Raw genomic sequence first — 11,880 nt, forward strand, 5'->3', positions numbered from 1 at the left:
CACACACACACACACACACACACACACACACACACACACACACACACGAAATTGTAAATCAACCGGACTGAAATGTGAAGGATTGTCACCAAGTCATAAAACTATTTAGATCAGACTCCGACAATGAACCACCAGCATTTATTTCCCTCACTTGTCTCTCAGGACTTCCTTTGTCAAAAGTCCAAAATCTTCTCCTACGTTGTTGTCTGGACCGAACTGGAACAGACTGTGCATGCATTCTAGCTGATTATATTAATGTCTGCACGTGTATTTGTAATGGGTCATAATTTATCTTTGCATGAAGATGCATTCTGCTCCAAAGTCTTTCAATGACTGCAGTAACAGATCAGGGAGTGGAGTTGAAACAACGGGGTGAAGATTCATCTCAAGATAATCACACGTTCTCTTAAATAATCATAATTTTGTGTGTTTTTGTGCTTAAATGACCTGACTCCACGGCCGACGTGTTTATAAGCACGTCTACTGGTATAAAAAGAAAGAAAAGAAACAAGAACGGCTTTAAAAACCTCCTTTAACTCCTCCCACTACTGCTCTTTATAATACTGCAACTACAGACGTGGTTCCAATTTTGAAAGAGAAACACGAGATACACAAAGCAACGAAAACAAAAGGATTGTGACAAAAGAATTGTTGAAAGGCAAACTTCAGTCTGCAGGCGTCCATGAGTTGTGCCTGCTGCTCTCGACGGACAGAAACATCTGGAAAAGGAGCGCATTGAGATAACTTTCCTCCGTAGTGTTAACAGTCCCAGTGTGTGTGTGTACGTGTACGTGTGTGTGTTTTATTTTGATTGTTCTCACCAGAGAAAAACGAAACAAAGAGGAATAGAAAGGAACAACTTAACGGACAAACCAACAGAATATTGGTTTATTGTGTCTTATATTCTTATTTAAGTTGTGGTAGTTGCTCTTTACTATGTACAATCATTTATTAGATTACTTCTAAAACTGCTTATTCATACTTCCTAATTTTGCTCCGTTTCTTTTTCTTTATTTAAAAAAGAGCACGTCTTTATTCCTCATTTTCACTAGAACCGCTGTAGAAATTCATGAGTTTACTTACAAGCTTGTGTGCTAGAAGAGCTGCAGATGTTCCTGATGTGCATGTGTGTTGATGTGTGTGTGTGTGTGTGTGTGTGTTGAGGTGGAAGACGAGCAAAATAAAAATTCAGATTGAGAGCTCACAAACGCTGAGTTGAGAAATATGCAGGACAGGAAGGAGGTTGAGTGTTTTTGGGTTGTAGGACTCGTAGTGAGCTGGTGGGCTGACAGACGGCGGTGTGGGGTGGGGGGGGGGGCTGATGGTGGTGGTGGTGTGGGGGGGTAGAGTCATCGTTATTTGGGCGGTGGGATGGTGTTCAGATCTTGAGGCTCTTTATAGTTTCTGCTCTCTTCTTCAGCAGATCTCCCGCCTCCTGTAGTGAGCGCAGGTAACTGCTCTGCACTTTGTCCATAGCAGCCTTCGTAAACGACTCCTCGTCCTGAAACACAGAATAAAACATGAAATATGACATTAAATATAATATAATGTTCCTCCCATCAAAGCCATGTTTAAGAGAACCACATGTCATGAACTCAAACAGACGTGTTCCTCAATCACTCCTCACCACGGACGTTACTTTCTGTTCGATTTATTTATAAAGATTAAATAAGTCATCTGTGATCATTTGTTCGTCTGCAGCACAAATATTATAAGGTGACAAATTTAATTTATCTGTCATTTTACAACACAAGGTTGTTCAAAGAACTGCAGCTAGTAAACGCATCATGCTTCAAAAGAAAAAGAAAATATGAGGAAGTTAATCTTTGAAGTGTAAACGAATCGTTCAGTTATTGTTTTACATATCTATTTTGTTTTAAACGTCCGTACCTACAAAGCTGCATTTAAAAAAATGTTTTAAAGCCTCCAGTTCGGTGTTTTGGTCGTCGCCATCTTGTTTTTTTTGCAGACAGTGAACAGGAAGTGACCATATCTGGACTGAGGAGTGATGTAGAGACAGCGTATACGTCTCTGGTAGAGACCTGTCAATCACCGTGTAGCCCCGCCCTAAAGACTCCCCTGCTTTATGGTCTGTGTGACTCTAAATGGACCATAATGTACTAAATGAACATAATGCTGTATTGAAGAAGACTTGAAACTAGAGATTGAGACCATAAACTCATGTTTACAATGTTTACTGAGGTAATAAATCAAGAGAGAAGTAGATTCATTTTCTCATAGACTTCTATACAACCAGAGGAGTCGCCCCCTGGTGGACACTAGAGAGAATGCGGCTTTAAGAGGCTTCACTTATCAAGAGGTTGCCGTCTGGTCGGCACACTCACCTGCGTTTGTCCTTCTAAGCTTAACCCGGCCAGCTTAAGGGCCGTGATGCCGATCTCTTGCCCCTTTATATACTCCAACGCCTGGGTAAGGAGGTCCTGCAAGCTCCCCGTCAGCTCCTGGAACCCGCACACCACCGCCGGCTGCAGGAGACACGAACCATCAGGTCAGCCCAGTGAACTCTAGAACACTGTGGTATTTAACAGAAACATGCGCGTTTCAGAGGGTTAAAGCAGAGGAACTGTACCAGAGCTGTGTTTGTATCCTTCTTTTTCTTCTTCTTCTTCTGTAGACTCGTCTTCAGCGGTCGGAGGATCTTGGCACAGTGACTAGCCATCCACAAGACTATGCACACCGTCTGTGCACAATAACATCGTGTTACTCCAACACATCACAGTTACAGTCTACAGTCGGTAGGAAAGTTACTTCTCACCTCAACAAAGAAGATTAGGTTTTCTAATAAGGAGGGCCAGGTTTTTAATTTGCTCTCTTTCATTTCCAATAGATCTCCTTTTCCTTTATTCAGTATTTCTGTGCAGAGAAAGAAACAAAGCATGAAGCGTAACAGACGCAGAATAAACTTCTGCAGCTCTGTGTGCAGAGATGTCTCACCTTGAAGCTGAACTACTAATGATTTGAAACTGTTACAGATCTGGGTCTGAAGCTCCGACGACTCGTCTAAGAAAGAAAGAAAGCAGCGGTGAGTGGAGGAGCACGAGACGAGCGTCGACGTGCTTCACGTCACCGACGTCTCTCCTCACCGAGTCCGGCGGTCTCCAGCTCCTGGAGGTGGACAGACAGCTGCAGGGCAGCAGCCTGGCACTGACAGCTGCCGCTGGACAGAGCAGAGAGCAGGCGGGTGGAGGGGGGGCCCAGGAAGGGATACTGCAGCGCAACAGAAACACTCGTTACAGCAGCGAACTCCAGTCAGTCTCGTCAGTGAGCAGCTGGTCTGCTTCATCCTTCATAAATACGTTTTATAAGATCTGGCAAAGATTTCTGTCCTCATTCTTAAAATTGGACAAATCCCAAATCCTTTCTGTCTCCTTTGTCTTCTCTTGATATTATTGAGTATTCATGTCTGAGACGGATGTAGGCTGGTGTTGATGTGTGTTTCAGTGACTCAGCTCATTATAAACACACGTCCTGCTGGTTAAACGTACCTGCGTGCGTCTCTCTGCTATCTGAGCGGCCGTCTGCAGAGTGCGGTGGAGCTGAGCGAGCAGGCCGCCGAGGATCGACGGCTCGTCTCCGACTCCGTTCTCGTTGGTCGTCCCCGAGTTCTGCTGCGTCGGCGTGTGACCCGGCGAGGACAAGGAGGCGAGGACGCGAAGCGTTAGAGAGCGTAACCTCAGCCAGACGGACTCCTCCTCCAGAGAGCGCCGCCGGTGCTCGTCAGTCAGCTCTCTGTGGGGAGGAAACGGGTTCGTTCAGGGACGAAAACAGGATTAAAATGAAATAATATTGAATTATCGGCCGGCACTAAGTCAGACTACAACTAAATCTAAACCTAAACCTCACGCTCCTCCTTCCTGTAGAACCCTCATGACACCAGGACTAACCTCTCCTTCGGGTTCCAGCTGGTGAACACGGTGAGGTCTCTGTTGTCCCTCATGGTGTCCCACGGGATGTCGTCCTCCTCTGGAGACAGAGACATGGCCTTCACACTCTCCTCCAGACTCAACACACTGAGGAGACAAAAGAAAGACAACGTGTGAATGAAGAAGGCAGAAGATGCTTCAACCGAGTGCTGGATGTTGAGTAGATCCTCACATGTCGGCCTCCAGGAACAGGTCCAGCAGCATGCGCTCCGTGCGCACTTGGGCAAAGTGCAGCGATTGGTTCAACCTGTTCCTGAGAGCTATGAACTCTGGGATTTTCTCAAACGCTCCGTACTTGTACGCCTGGATGATGTACTCTGAGGTCTGGTGGGTAGGAAGGAGGGACGATGAGACACATTGAGGTTTAGTGTAAAAAGTTCAATGTTGAGTAGAATGAAGAAGACGAAGAGACTCACATCCTTTTGGTTGGAGTGGAAAAACCTGAGGGAGAAGTTACAGGACTGGGAGGCTGCAGCGAACTGACCCAATGACTCAGCGTAACGCGTCAACAGGAAGCTAAGGATTTAGAAAGAAAACGTTTTTATAACTCTGTTGATATTAATAGTAAACACTCGTCTCATATTCATCAAACGTCTCAGAAGGATCATGACTTCATAGTTTCACTGAGGAGCTCACAATGTAATGTTCTTAAACAATCTGGTTAAAGTGAACGCTTTATTAGAGGAGATATATATAATTTAGAATAAAATGTTTGTGATGAAATAGCACAACTTTAAGCTAAGTTTCAGCTGCTTTTTCTGACGGAAGCGTTCGTCACACGCGATGTGTTCAAAGACCGTCGGAAAGATGAACCTCTGACGATAATGTTGGTGTTTACAGCTTCTGGCTGAGATAAACGGGGTAGTTTTGGAGATTGTGTAAAGAAAACATGCTTTTCAATCCTGGCGCACATCTACAAATACTAATGAAAGTCAGCGTGGGAAGCCTCACTATAACTGTGGTATTCTGAGACGCTTGATGAACACCGGCACAGATTAGATAAAGGTGACCGTGTGTTTGCACTGACCCGATGGTGTCGTGCTGCACATGCTTGGCATCCAGACTGGAGTAGAGGTCCACCACGGGCTCAAAGGCTCCCAGGTGACAGTAGACGAGCAGCAGCAGCAGCTTGAACTGGGCGTTGGAGGGACTGAGAGACAGACCCTCCTGGAGGACGCCCAGACACTGCCACACCATGTCCTCATCCTCTGCAGCAGAAACAACAACAACAACAAGACGTTTAGAGAGGACACGGAGGAGGAAAACACCAGGAAGAAGAGAGGAAACACTCACCCGTCTCCTTCCAGAGGTCGATGTAAACGTGAGCTGCCATGAGACAGTACATATCAGAGAACTGCAGCTCCGTCTTCAGTGCGTTCGTCCCTGTTGAACACAGATATCACGAGTCAGCGAAAGCCACGGCAGCAACATCACAAATAAAAACTGGTTTTAGACCAAACGTTGAGCGTCCGTGTTTAATTATCCCTCAACATCAAACGGTTGTACACGAACGTTGCCTGTAAGAAAATATAACAGTGTAAAATTGCTGATCTTAACAAACTTCAGAGATGAACTCTTGATATTTAAGAGGCGTCTGCAGCAGCAATGATTTAAAAACAGAAGTGAAGTTTAATACCCATGTTGTTGAAATATCATTCTAATAGTTCAAGTTTAAACCTTAAAATTAAAAAAACACTTTAGTTTTATTATGAAATCAGATTTGGGGATCAAGATGGCGTCTTGTTTTATTTATTTATATTTTTTAAAGACATATTTAACTGAGTATTGTTGAGCTTGTGATTGTTGCGATGAGACAGTAAAGAACACGTCTCCATGTAGACATGTCTCCTCTGACATCAAACATGAATCATATTTCTGTCATATATTTGACTGTACATTCACGAAACACCCGGCTCTAAGTTTTAAACCAACACACAGCTCCAGCCGACATGTGAGATGCTTAAGATTGTTGTTTTGAATGAGGTTTAAAATCTAAATAAAGTGCTGATGCAGCCATGTGTACGATACTTTCCATATGCAAATGAGTCGCTAGAGACACAAGCTCGTGCAACACGAACAAACATTTGGATCATTTGGTTGCTGGGAGGATTAGCTCAAGCATACTTCAAGCACCATATGTTTTTATATTAGTCACACACACACAGGCTCTGAAGTTGCAGCAACGTGTGTGCTGCATTAATTAGTGAGCAATGATTGCCTGTAGCATCAATACAAGAACAAGGAGGGGAACGTATTCTATGTTTTATAGAGTGCTGCAAGAATGAGTCCTAAAGAACAGAATGAGTCAGCATTTTACACTTCCTGTTCCCTCGTCTGCAAGTCTGAAATCAGGTTTCTGTTTAACGCAAGCTAAAGAGATGTTAACGTTTAGTTGTCTGATATAAAATAGGTCAGTGAACGCCCCTCTGGTGGACCTTAAAGAGTGTAAAGGAGACAACTAAGCGTCTTAAAAAACAGCGAGACAAGAAGGTGGACAAGCAAGAAAAAGAGGAAGCCGTGATGGAGACGAACAAAAAGAGAAACATTAAAGCAGGAAATTAACTCAGCAAATTGCCACCATGTTCTCCTCCTCTGTACCTCTGGATACTTCCTGTCTAACATCCAGTGAATCCTGAAGAGCAACACAACGACTGCGCCACTTCCTGTTGTCAGTGTAAAGCGCAAACGGCGACGAATAAAGACAGAAAAACACCGTCACTGATTTACCGCCATGACGGTGAATCAAAGCCGTGAGCGGAACCAATGCAGCGATGAACAGCGGCGACATTTACACTTTGTCGTCGTGATTTCACGCCTTCTTCGCTCCGTGAACAATCCGATTATCCCCCAGAAAGGTTGAAGAGGGAACAAAAAGGAGACACTCTTACCAAACTTGAGTCCGTGACGATAGTGAGCTTTGAGCTCGGCGATGAGCCGCAGCTTCCCGTCGGGGTCGAGAGCGTGATGCAGCCCGAGGGCTCGACTCAGCTGACTCACGCACAGATGCCTCTGCAGCGCTTTGGTGTCCTCTGGGAAAGCGAACCCGTCCTCTCCCTGCTCCCCCAGGGGCACCGCTTCACTCACACGGTTGATGAACTAAACACATAGAAATAAAGACGGGAGGACATCAATTTCACAGCCCGACCCGCCGCTTCATATTCCAGCAATGCTGCGGAGACTCACCTGCACGGGTTGTTCGGGAGCGAGCAGGTGGAGGTATAGTTTTAGGTCGGTGATGCAGCAGGGTTTGTCTCCAAACTTCCCAAAGAACTGCACCATTAGCTCTAAAGGCTCACCTGTTTGAAGCCACATACAAAAAGGCTAAAGCACCAGGTAAATATAGAGGGGGGGGGGGGGAAACGACTCAAGAAAGGGGCAAAAAGCAACGGTTTGTTACAGTCCGTGTGTTTGTTACCTAACAGTTTCTCTTCAGGACAGCCTCTTTCTCTCAGTCTGTGCATTAATTCGAGCCGAGCTAAATAGGGTCCTCTGAGTGAGCGCGAGTCTCTGCCATCCTCCCCCGAAACCCTCTCCTCCACGAAGCTCACCACCTCGGCCACCGTGTGGTGAACCGAACCCTCCGAGCAGCTGCAGACACACACACACACACACACACACACACACACACACACACACACACATACACACACACACACACACACACACACACACACACACACACACACAGGAGATTTATACACATTACTACATTTATCTGGTAAAAGAACAGCACTGCAGCGGTACAAAGATTTGAATTGATTGCAGTTTAAAACAGACGATAGTGGTGGTTTAGTGGCGGACTTTAAACACCTGCATGCAGACAGGTGTGCAGGAGATAAAGGTTCAAAACTAAAATAAAGATCAGCTCATGAACACTGTGTTGATGTAGATTATAACAGATTGTTGTTACACTTGAGTATGGCGATATTATGTTGTATAATACTCATCGGTTCTCAAAAACACTGGATTCAATAATAATGAATAGTTTACGTGCAGAGATCGGTGCCAGAAAGCGGCGGTATGAAATTACAGGAAGTGTGATAAACGTGAAGGCAAAAATTAACAAATTTAATACAAATCGAAATATATCACCTTGCTTATAGTATCGTAATATATATAACCCTAACCTCTAGTGTCGTATCGACAGATTCTTGTCTACACACAGATTCACTTTTATGGTGAATTCAGTGAATAAAAACGTATTTATTGATTAATAACAGCTATGTTTCTGTCTTCTACCTTCACCAGGCATTTAATACCTGAGGAAGTTATATTCTGGAAGGTTCATTTTCCTGCTCAGTGCACGTGTTGGTCAGAGGTCTTCTGACCAGAACTATAGAAGATTAAAACACATTTGTACTCACTGTTCTCCTTCTTCAGGAGGACTCCACGACTGATCCATCAGGTGGAAGAGAGAGTCAAAGTAGGAGGGGTAGAACTGCCAGTCGTCAGGACTGGAAACAGAAACACAGGTTTGTCTCATCGGTAGTTCTTCTCTCACAGAGACTCATTGTTAAATAAAGGTCTGTCCTCACTTCTTGAGCAGCAGCTTGTGGGCCAGCGAGTTGCACTCCGGCCAGCGTTGTAGTCTCCGGTAGAGCTTCATGCACTTAGATTCTCTGCTCTGCAGCTCGCTGGTCAGCTTCTCTGTGGGAGGATGCAGATAAGTATACATCTTTTATAAAGATTATTGGTTAATATTGTATTTATGTCTTTCTGCAAAATGTGGTTATTAACAGAGTTCATCATCTCTTCTGTCTGCTTGACATTGCTTTACAACAAATACTGAACAGTGGATGTTATTGTCTTAGTGCATCAGTGTTTTACTTCTGCCGCTCTGCCTCATGTGCGTACCATCTTACTAATGCTCTCGTTCCAATTTCACTTTTTTGATGTTAAGACGTCTTACCAAAAGAACAGCGGCTGAAAACCTGCCGGCTGGCTAACACCAGTGCATTTAAATAGATGCTGATTAAAGCTACTACCAGGAACTTTCACTTTATGTTGGTTCTGGCGCCCCCTGTGGACTAAAGTGGTAGTGTTTCTGAGCACCAGAGTCCCTTTAGAAAACCTCTCATGCTACTGCAGCAGGGTCTGACAGTCTGCCCCTCTCAGTCCTAGTTCTGGTTCTCCCGTGCCTCCCTTCCCTCCAGTGGGTCCAGCAATACGTCCTGGGTCTCCAGCAGCGTGGTGTCGGTGTTGGCTCTCAGGAAGCTGGCGGTGAGCCGGATATCGTTTGACGCGGGGAATCGTACCCGCTGACTAGCATTAAAAAGAACTAGATAGAAGTATCCAATGTGTCGCTTCTGGTCTCTTTTGTGTATGTAGGTCATAAAGAGGCATCAGGATTAACTTGAGACTGTTTCACAACCAGTTCAAAGTTCCTTGTAGTAACTTAGATCGTCATCAATGATGAACTTTAAAGTACAGAAACATAGAAACACATAAACACATACCCCCGAGTGGACCTCTGATCACATTGAGAGCCTCCACACACTTTCCCAAGCGCTCCAGGATCATATAATACAGCTGCACCTACAGGCACATACAAAGAATACAGAAACATCTGTAAACAGCATCAGAAACAATTATCTGAATTAGCCCAAATATAAGAAGTTTCCTGGAAAATTAGCAAAAAAACACTCCGGGGGTTTAGAGGGTGAAATAGTTTTTGGGTGAACTTTTCTTTCAAACACAAATAAAAATCCTTCAGGTCCCGTTACTCACCTCTGCTTCTGCCTCAATCTTCTCCTCCTTCACCATTTTCTCCACCATGCGCTCAGCCAGAGGCAGGAACATGGTCTGGGCCAGTTTTTCATCTTGTGCTGAGATGGCCTGCACAGCAAACAGAACGCGTTTTGTTTTCCAGAATAATGACAATATTTAGGGAACGTGGAAGTAAACCAGTCCGCCCATACCTGCATCACCAGACTCATGACAGACCAGAAGTAATATGGATTCTTGGGGACGATTTTATACAAGGCCATTCCCGCCTGTAAAGTGCCAAGATGCAGTCATCAACATCCTCTTCATTATTCTGATTACATGTCCATTTTTAAAAAAAATTACCAACGGAGCACAAAAGCCACAGCTGTTAGTCACGTGTGCCTGCAGGTTATATCTGCAGAGCGTGGACGTGAGCCTTCCTCACCTGCTGCATCTTCTTGTACTCGCCGACGCGAGCGTACGCCATGAAGAGGTGAGAGTGGTACTCCTCGCTCAGAGGAACCTTCTTCACCGCCGCCTCGTACAGCTTGGTGACCAACTCCGCTGTGAACAAGCGGCACCATATTCAGCATGCGGCCACCAGACCATTAGTACCTGTGTGTGTGTACCTGTGTGTGTGTGTGTACTCACGGCGGTGCATCTCCCTGTACAGAATAGTCAGAGCCTGTAGCGAGTTGTCGTCGGTGGGCTCTAGAATGGCCACTTCCTGGGCCAAAGTGAAGGCTTCATCCTGCTTCCCCGTCCTCTGAAGGCCGATCGCCTTTAGGACCTGATCAGGAAACAATACCACAATATAGGAATGTCTATAGATTTGTGATTTGTGTGTGTGTTGCTGAATCCAAAGCAACACTTTGACTGAAGGTAACTGGTTGTAACTGTGTGATGGACGTGATGTATTTTAGGAGTAAGTCTATATTTAGGGACATTTAGCCAAACTTCGTGCTCTTGAGTAGGTTTATCTGAGTTTAGGTCCCAAATGTAAAATAACTGGAGTTTGCTGACTCACCAGTTCCATATGCATTATGCACCCATTATTATCAAAGAGTATATATTCTGACTACTAGTCACCCTTAGATGGTTTTCATGTTTTAAAGAGTCATACAGTCAGTGAAACCATCGTACTAGGGGCGTCAATATAGGAAGACAAAACAGAAGAAGCTTCATCTCTTCATTCCTAAAATGATCTTTAAACTGTAACTGTTTTATGTGCACAGGTTCCAAAAGGGAATCTGTGTTTTCTTGGATCCATACAGACGTCTGCCATCAGCAGAAAACAAACACAACTCAACACTTTCTGAGTCCCCCACCTTGGCACAGTGCAGGTCCTTGTGTTTCTTCAGCAGCTTATCGGCCTGCTGTATCGCCATTTTATTGTTGCCATTATCAAGATAATCTGAAACAGAAGAGGACAACATGATCACATTAATGATGGTGATGGTGAATGTTAAGACTTCAATGCATCCTACTTACAAGTTAGAATAAAAAGTGCAATAACACTGCGTGTATTACAATGTAGATCTACATACATATATGGTCAAATTAAACAAAGATTTTCTTAGAATGCTGTCCCAGCATAAACACATACATCCTCGGTAAAGACAAAAATAATAAAACAAATAAATAGATGGGGGAGGAATTTACAATCACAGAGAATGCTTACTGAGCAAATCATGCACAATCTACTGGAATACAGCTGCTTGATGAGCAGCTGTATTCTCACATCTCATATTTGTTAACTGTCACCGTAACTCTTTCTGAATGGTTGGTAAATGTTAAAGCATGCAGACGGACACAAACAGACACCTCAGTTCAGCCTCCTCAGGACAGCTGGGTGCCTAAATTAAGTGCAGCAGACAGCAGGCTGTGGTTATGTCATGTCTATTCTCTCTGTTCAAACCGGCACCACAGGAGAACCAGAAGTTAACGAAAGCCGACAGAAATGTGAGGAACACGGACACATCGCTCAGATCCTGCGATGAGTTAAACTACGCAGCCCTGAAGCTCCAGCAATGGATGACTTAGACAAGAGAGACTAGCTCACGTATTAATGAGTTACAAACTATATTTTAATGTCACTGCAGCTGAAGTTTCAAGTGAAAACCCACGCATCTCCAGATGAGTTGATGTTGAATGTTTGTGATGAACTGAAGGATGAAGTGTTTCTTTATGTGTTGATGTTGAATGTTTGTGATAAACTGAAGGATGAAGT

The 11,880-nt window shown here is 44.4% G+C and overlaps 1 protein-coding gene across 2 annotated transcripts in view; it reads right to left on the bottom strand.

Annotated features, from left to right (window-relative positions):
• Window positions 1-6: 6 nt before the first annotated feature.
• naa25 (N-alpha-acetyltransferase 25, NatB auxiliary subunit) overlaps window positions 7-11,880 on the bottom strand; it is a 13,614-nt gene continuing 1,740 nt past the window's right edge. Inside the window, exons 2-24 of one of the 2 annotated variants that reach the window (XM_031875158.1) lie at window positions 10,979-11,064; window positions 10,302-10,440; window positions 10,096-10,214; window positions 9,863-9,937; window positions 9,672-9,779; window positions 9,401-9,479; window positions 8,480-8,591; window positions 8,309-8,398; window positions 7,360-7,532; window positions 7,128-7,240; window positions 6,833-7,040; window positions 5,238-5,327; window positions 4,972-5,152; window positions 4,361-4,460; window positions 4,117-4,268; window positions 3,906-4,031; window positions 3,507-3,750; window positions 3,105-3,228; window positions 2,956-3,021; window positions 2,777-2,874; window positions 2,591-2,701; window positions 2,346-2,486; window positions 7-1,501 (exon numbers count right to left, since the gene is read on the bottom strand). In XM_031875158.1, the coding sequence (XP_031731018.1) occupies window positions 1,379-1,501; window positions 2,346-2,486; window positions 2,591-2,701; window positions 2,777-2,874; window positions 2,956-3,021; window positions 3,105-3,228; window positions 3,507-3,750; window positions 3,906-4,031; window positions 4,117-4,268; window positions 4,361-4,460; window positions 4,972-5,152; window positions 5,238-5,327; window positions 6,833-7,040; window positions 7,128-7,240; window positions 7,360-7,532; window positions 8,309-8,398; window positions 8,480-8,591; window positions 9,401-9,479; window positions 9,672-9,779; window positions 9,863-9,937; window positions 10,096-10,214; window positions 10,302-10,440; window positions 10,979-11,064 (2,858 nt within the window). In that variant the 3' untranslated portion in view covers window positions 7-1,378. Of the gene's footprint in view, window positions 1,502-2,345; window positions 2,487-2,590; window positions 2,702-2,776; window positions 3,022-3,104; window positions 3,229-3,506; window positions 3,751-3,905; window positions 4,032-4,116; window positions 4,269-4,360; window positions 4,461-4,971; window positions 5,153-5,237; window positions 5,328-6,832; window positions 7,041-7,127; window positions 7,241-7,359; window positions 7,533-8,308; window positions 8,399-8,479; window positions 8,592-9,400; window positions 9,480-9,671; window positions 9,780-9,862; window positions 9,938-10,095; window positions 10,215-10,301; window positions 10,441-10,978; window positions 11,065-11,880 lie in introns of both variants that reach the window. The other variant, XM_031875157.1, reaches the window with a different exon arrangement.

Source organism: Anarrhichthys ocellatus, unplaced genomic scaffold (assembly GCF_004355925.1).
Source record: "Anarrhichthys ocellatus isolate YVR2014 unplaced genomic scaffold, GSC_Weel_1.0 scaffold87, whole genome shotgun sequence".
NCBI classification, from domain to species: Eukaryota; Metazoa; Chordata; class Actinopteri; order Perciformes; family Anarhichadidae; genus Anarrhichthys; species Anarrhichthys ocellatus.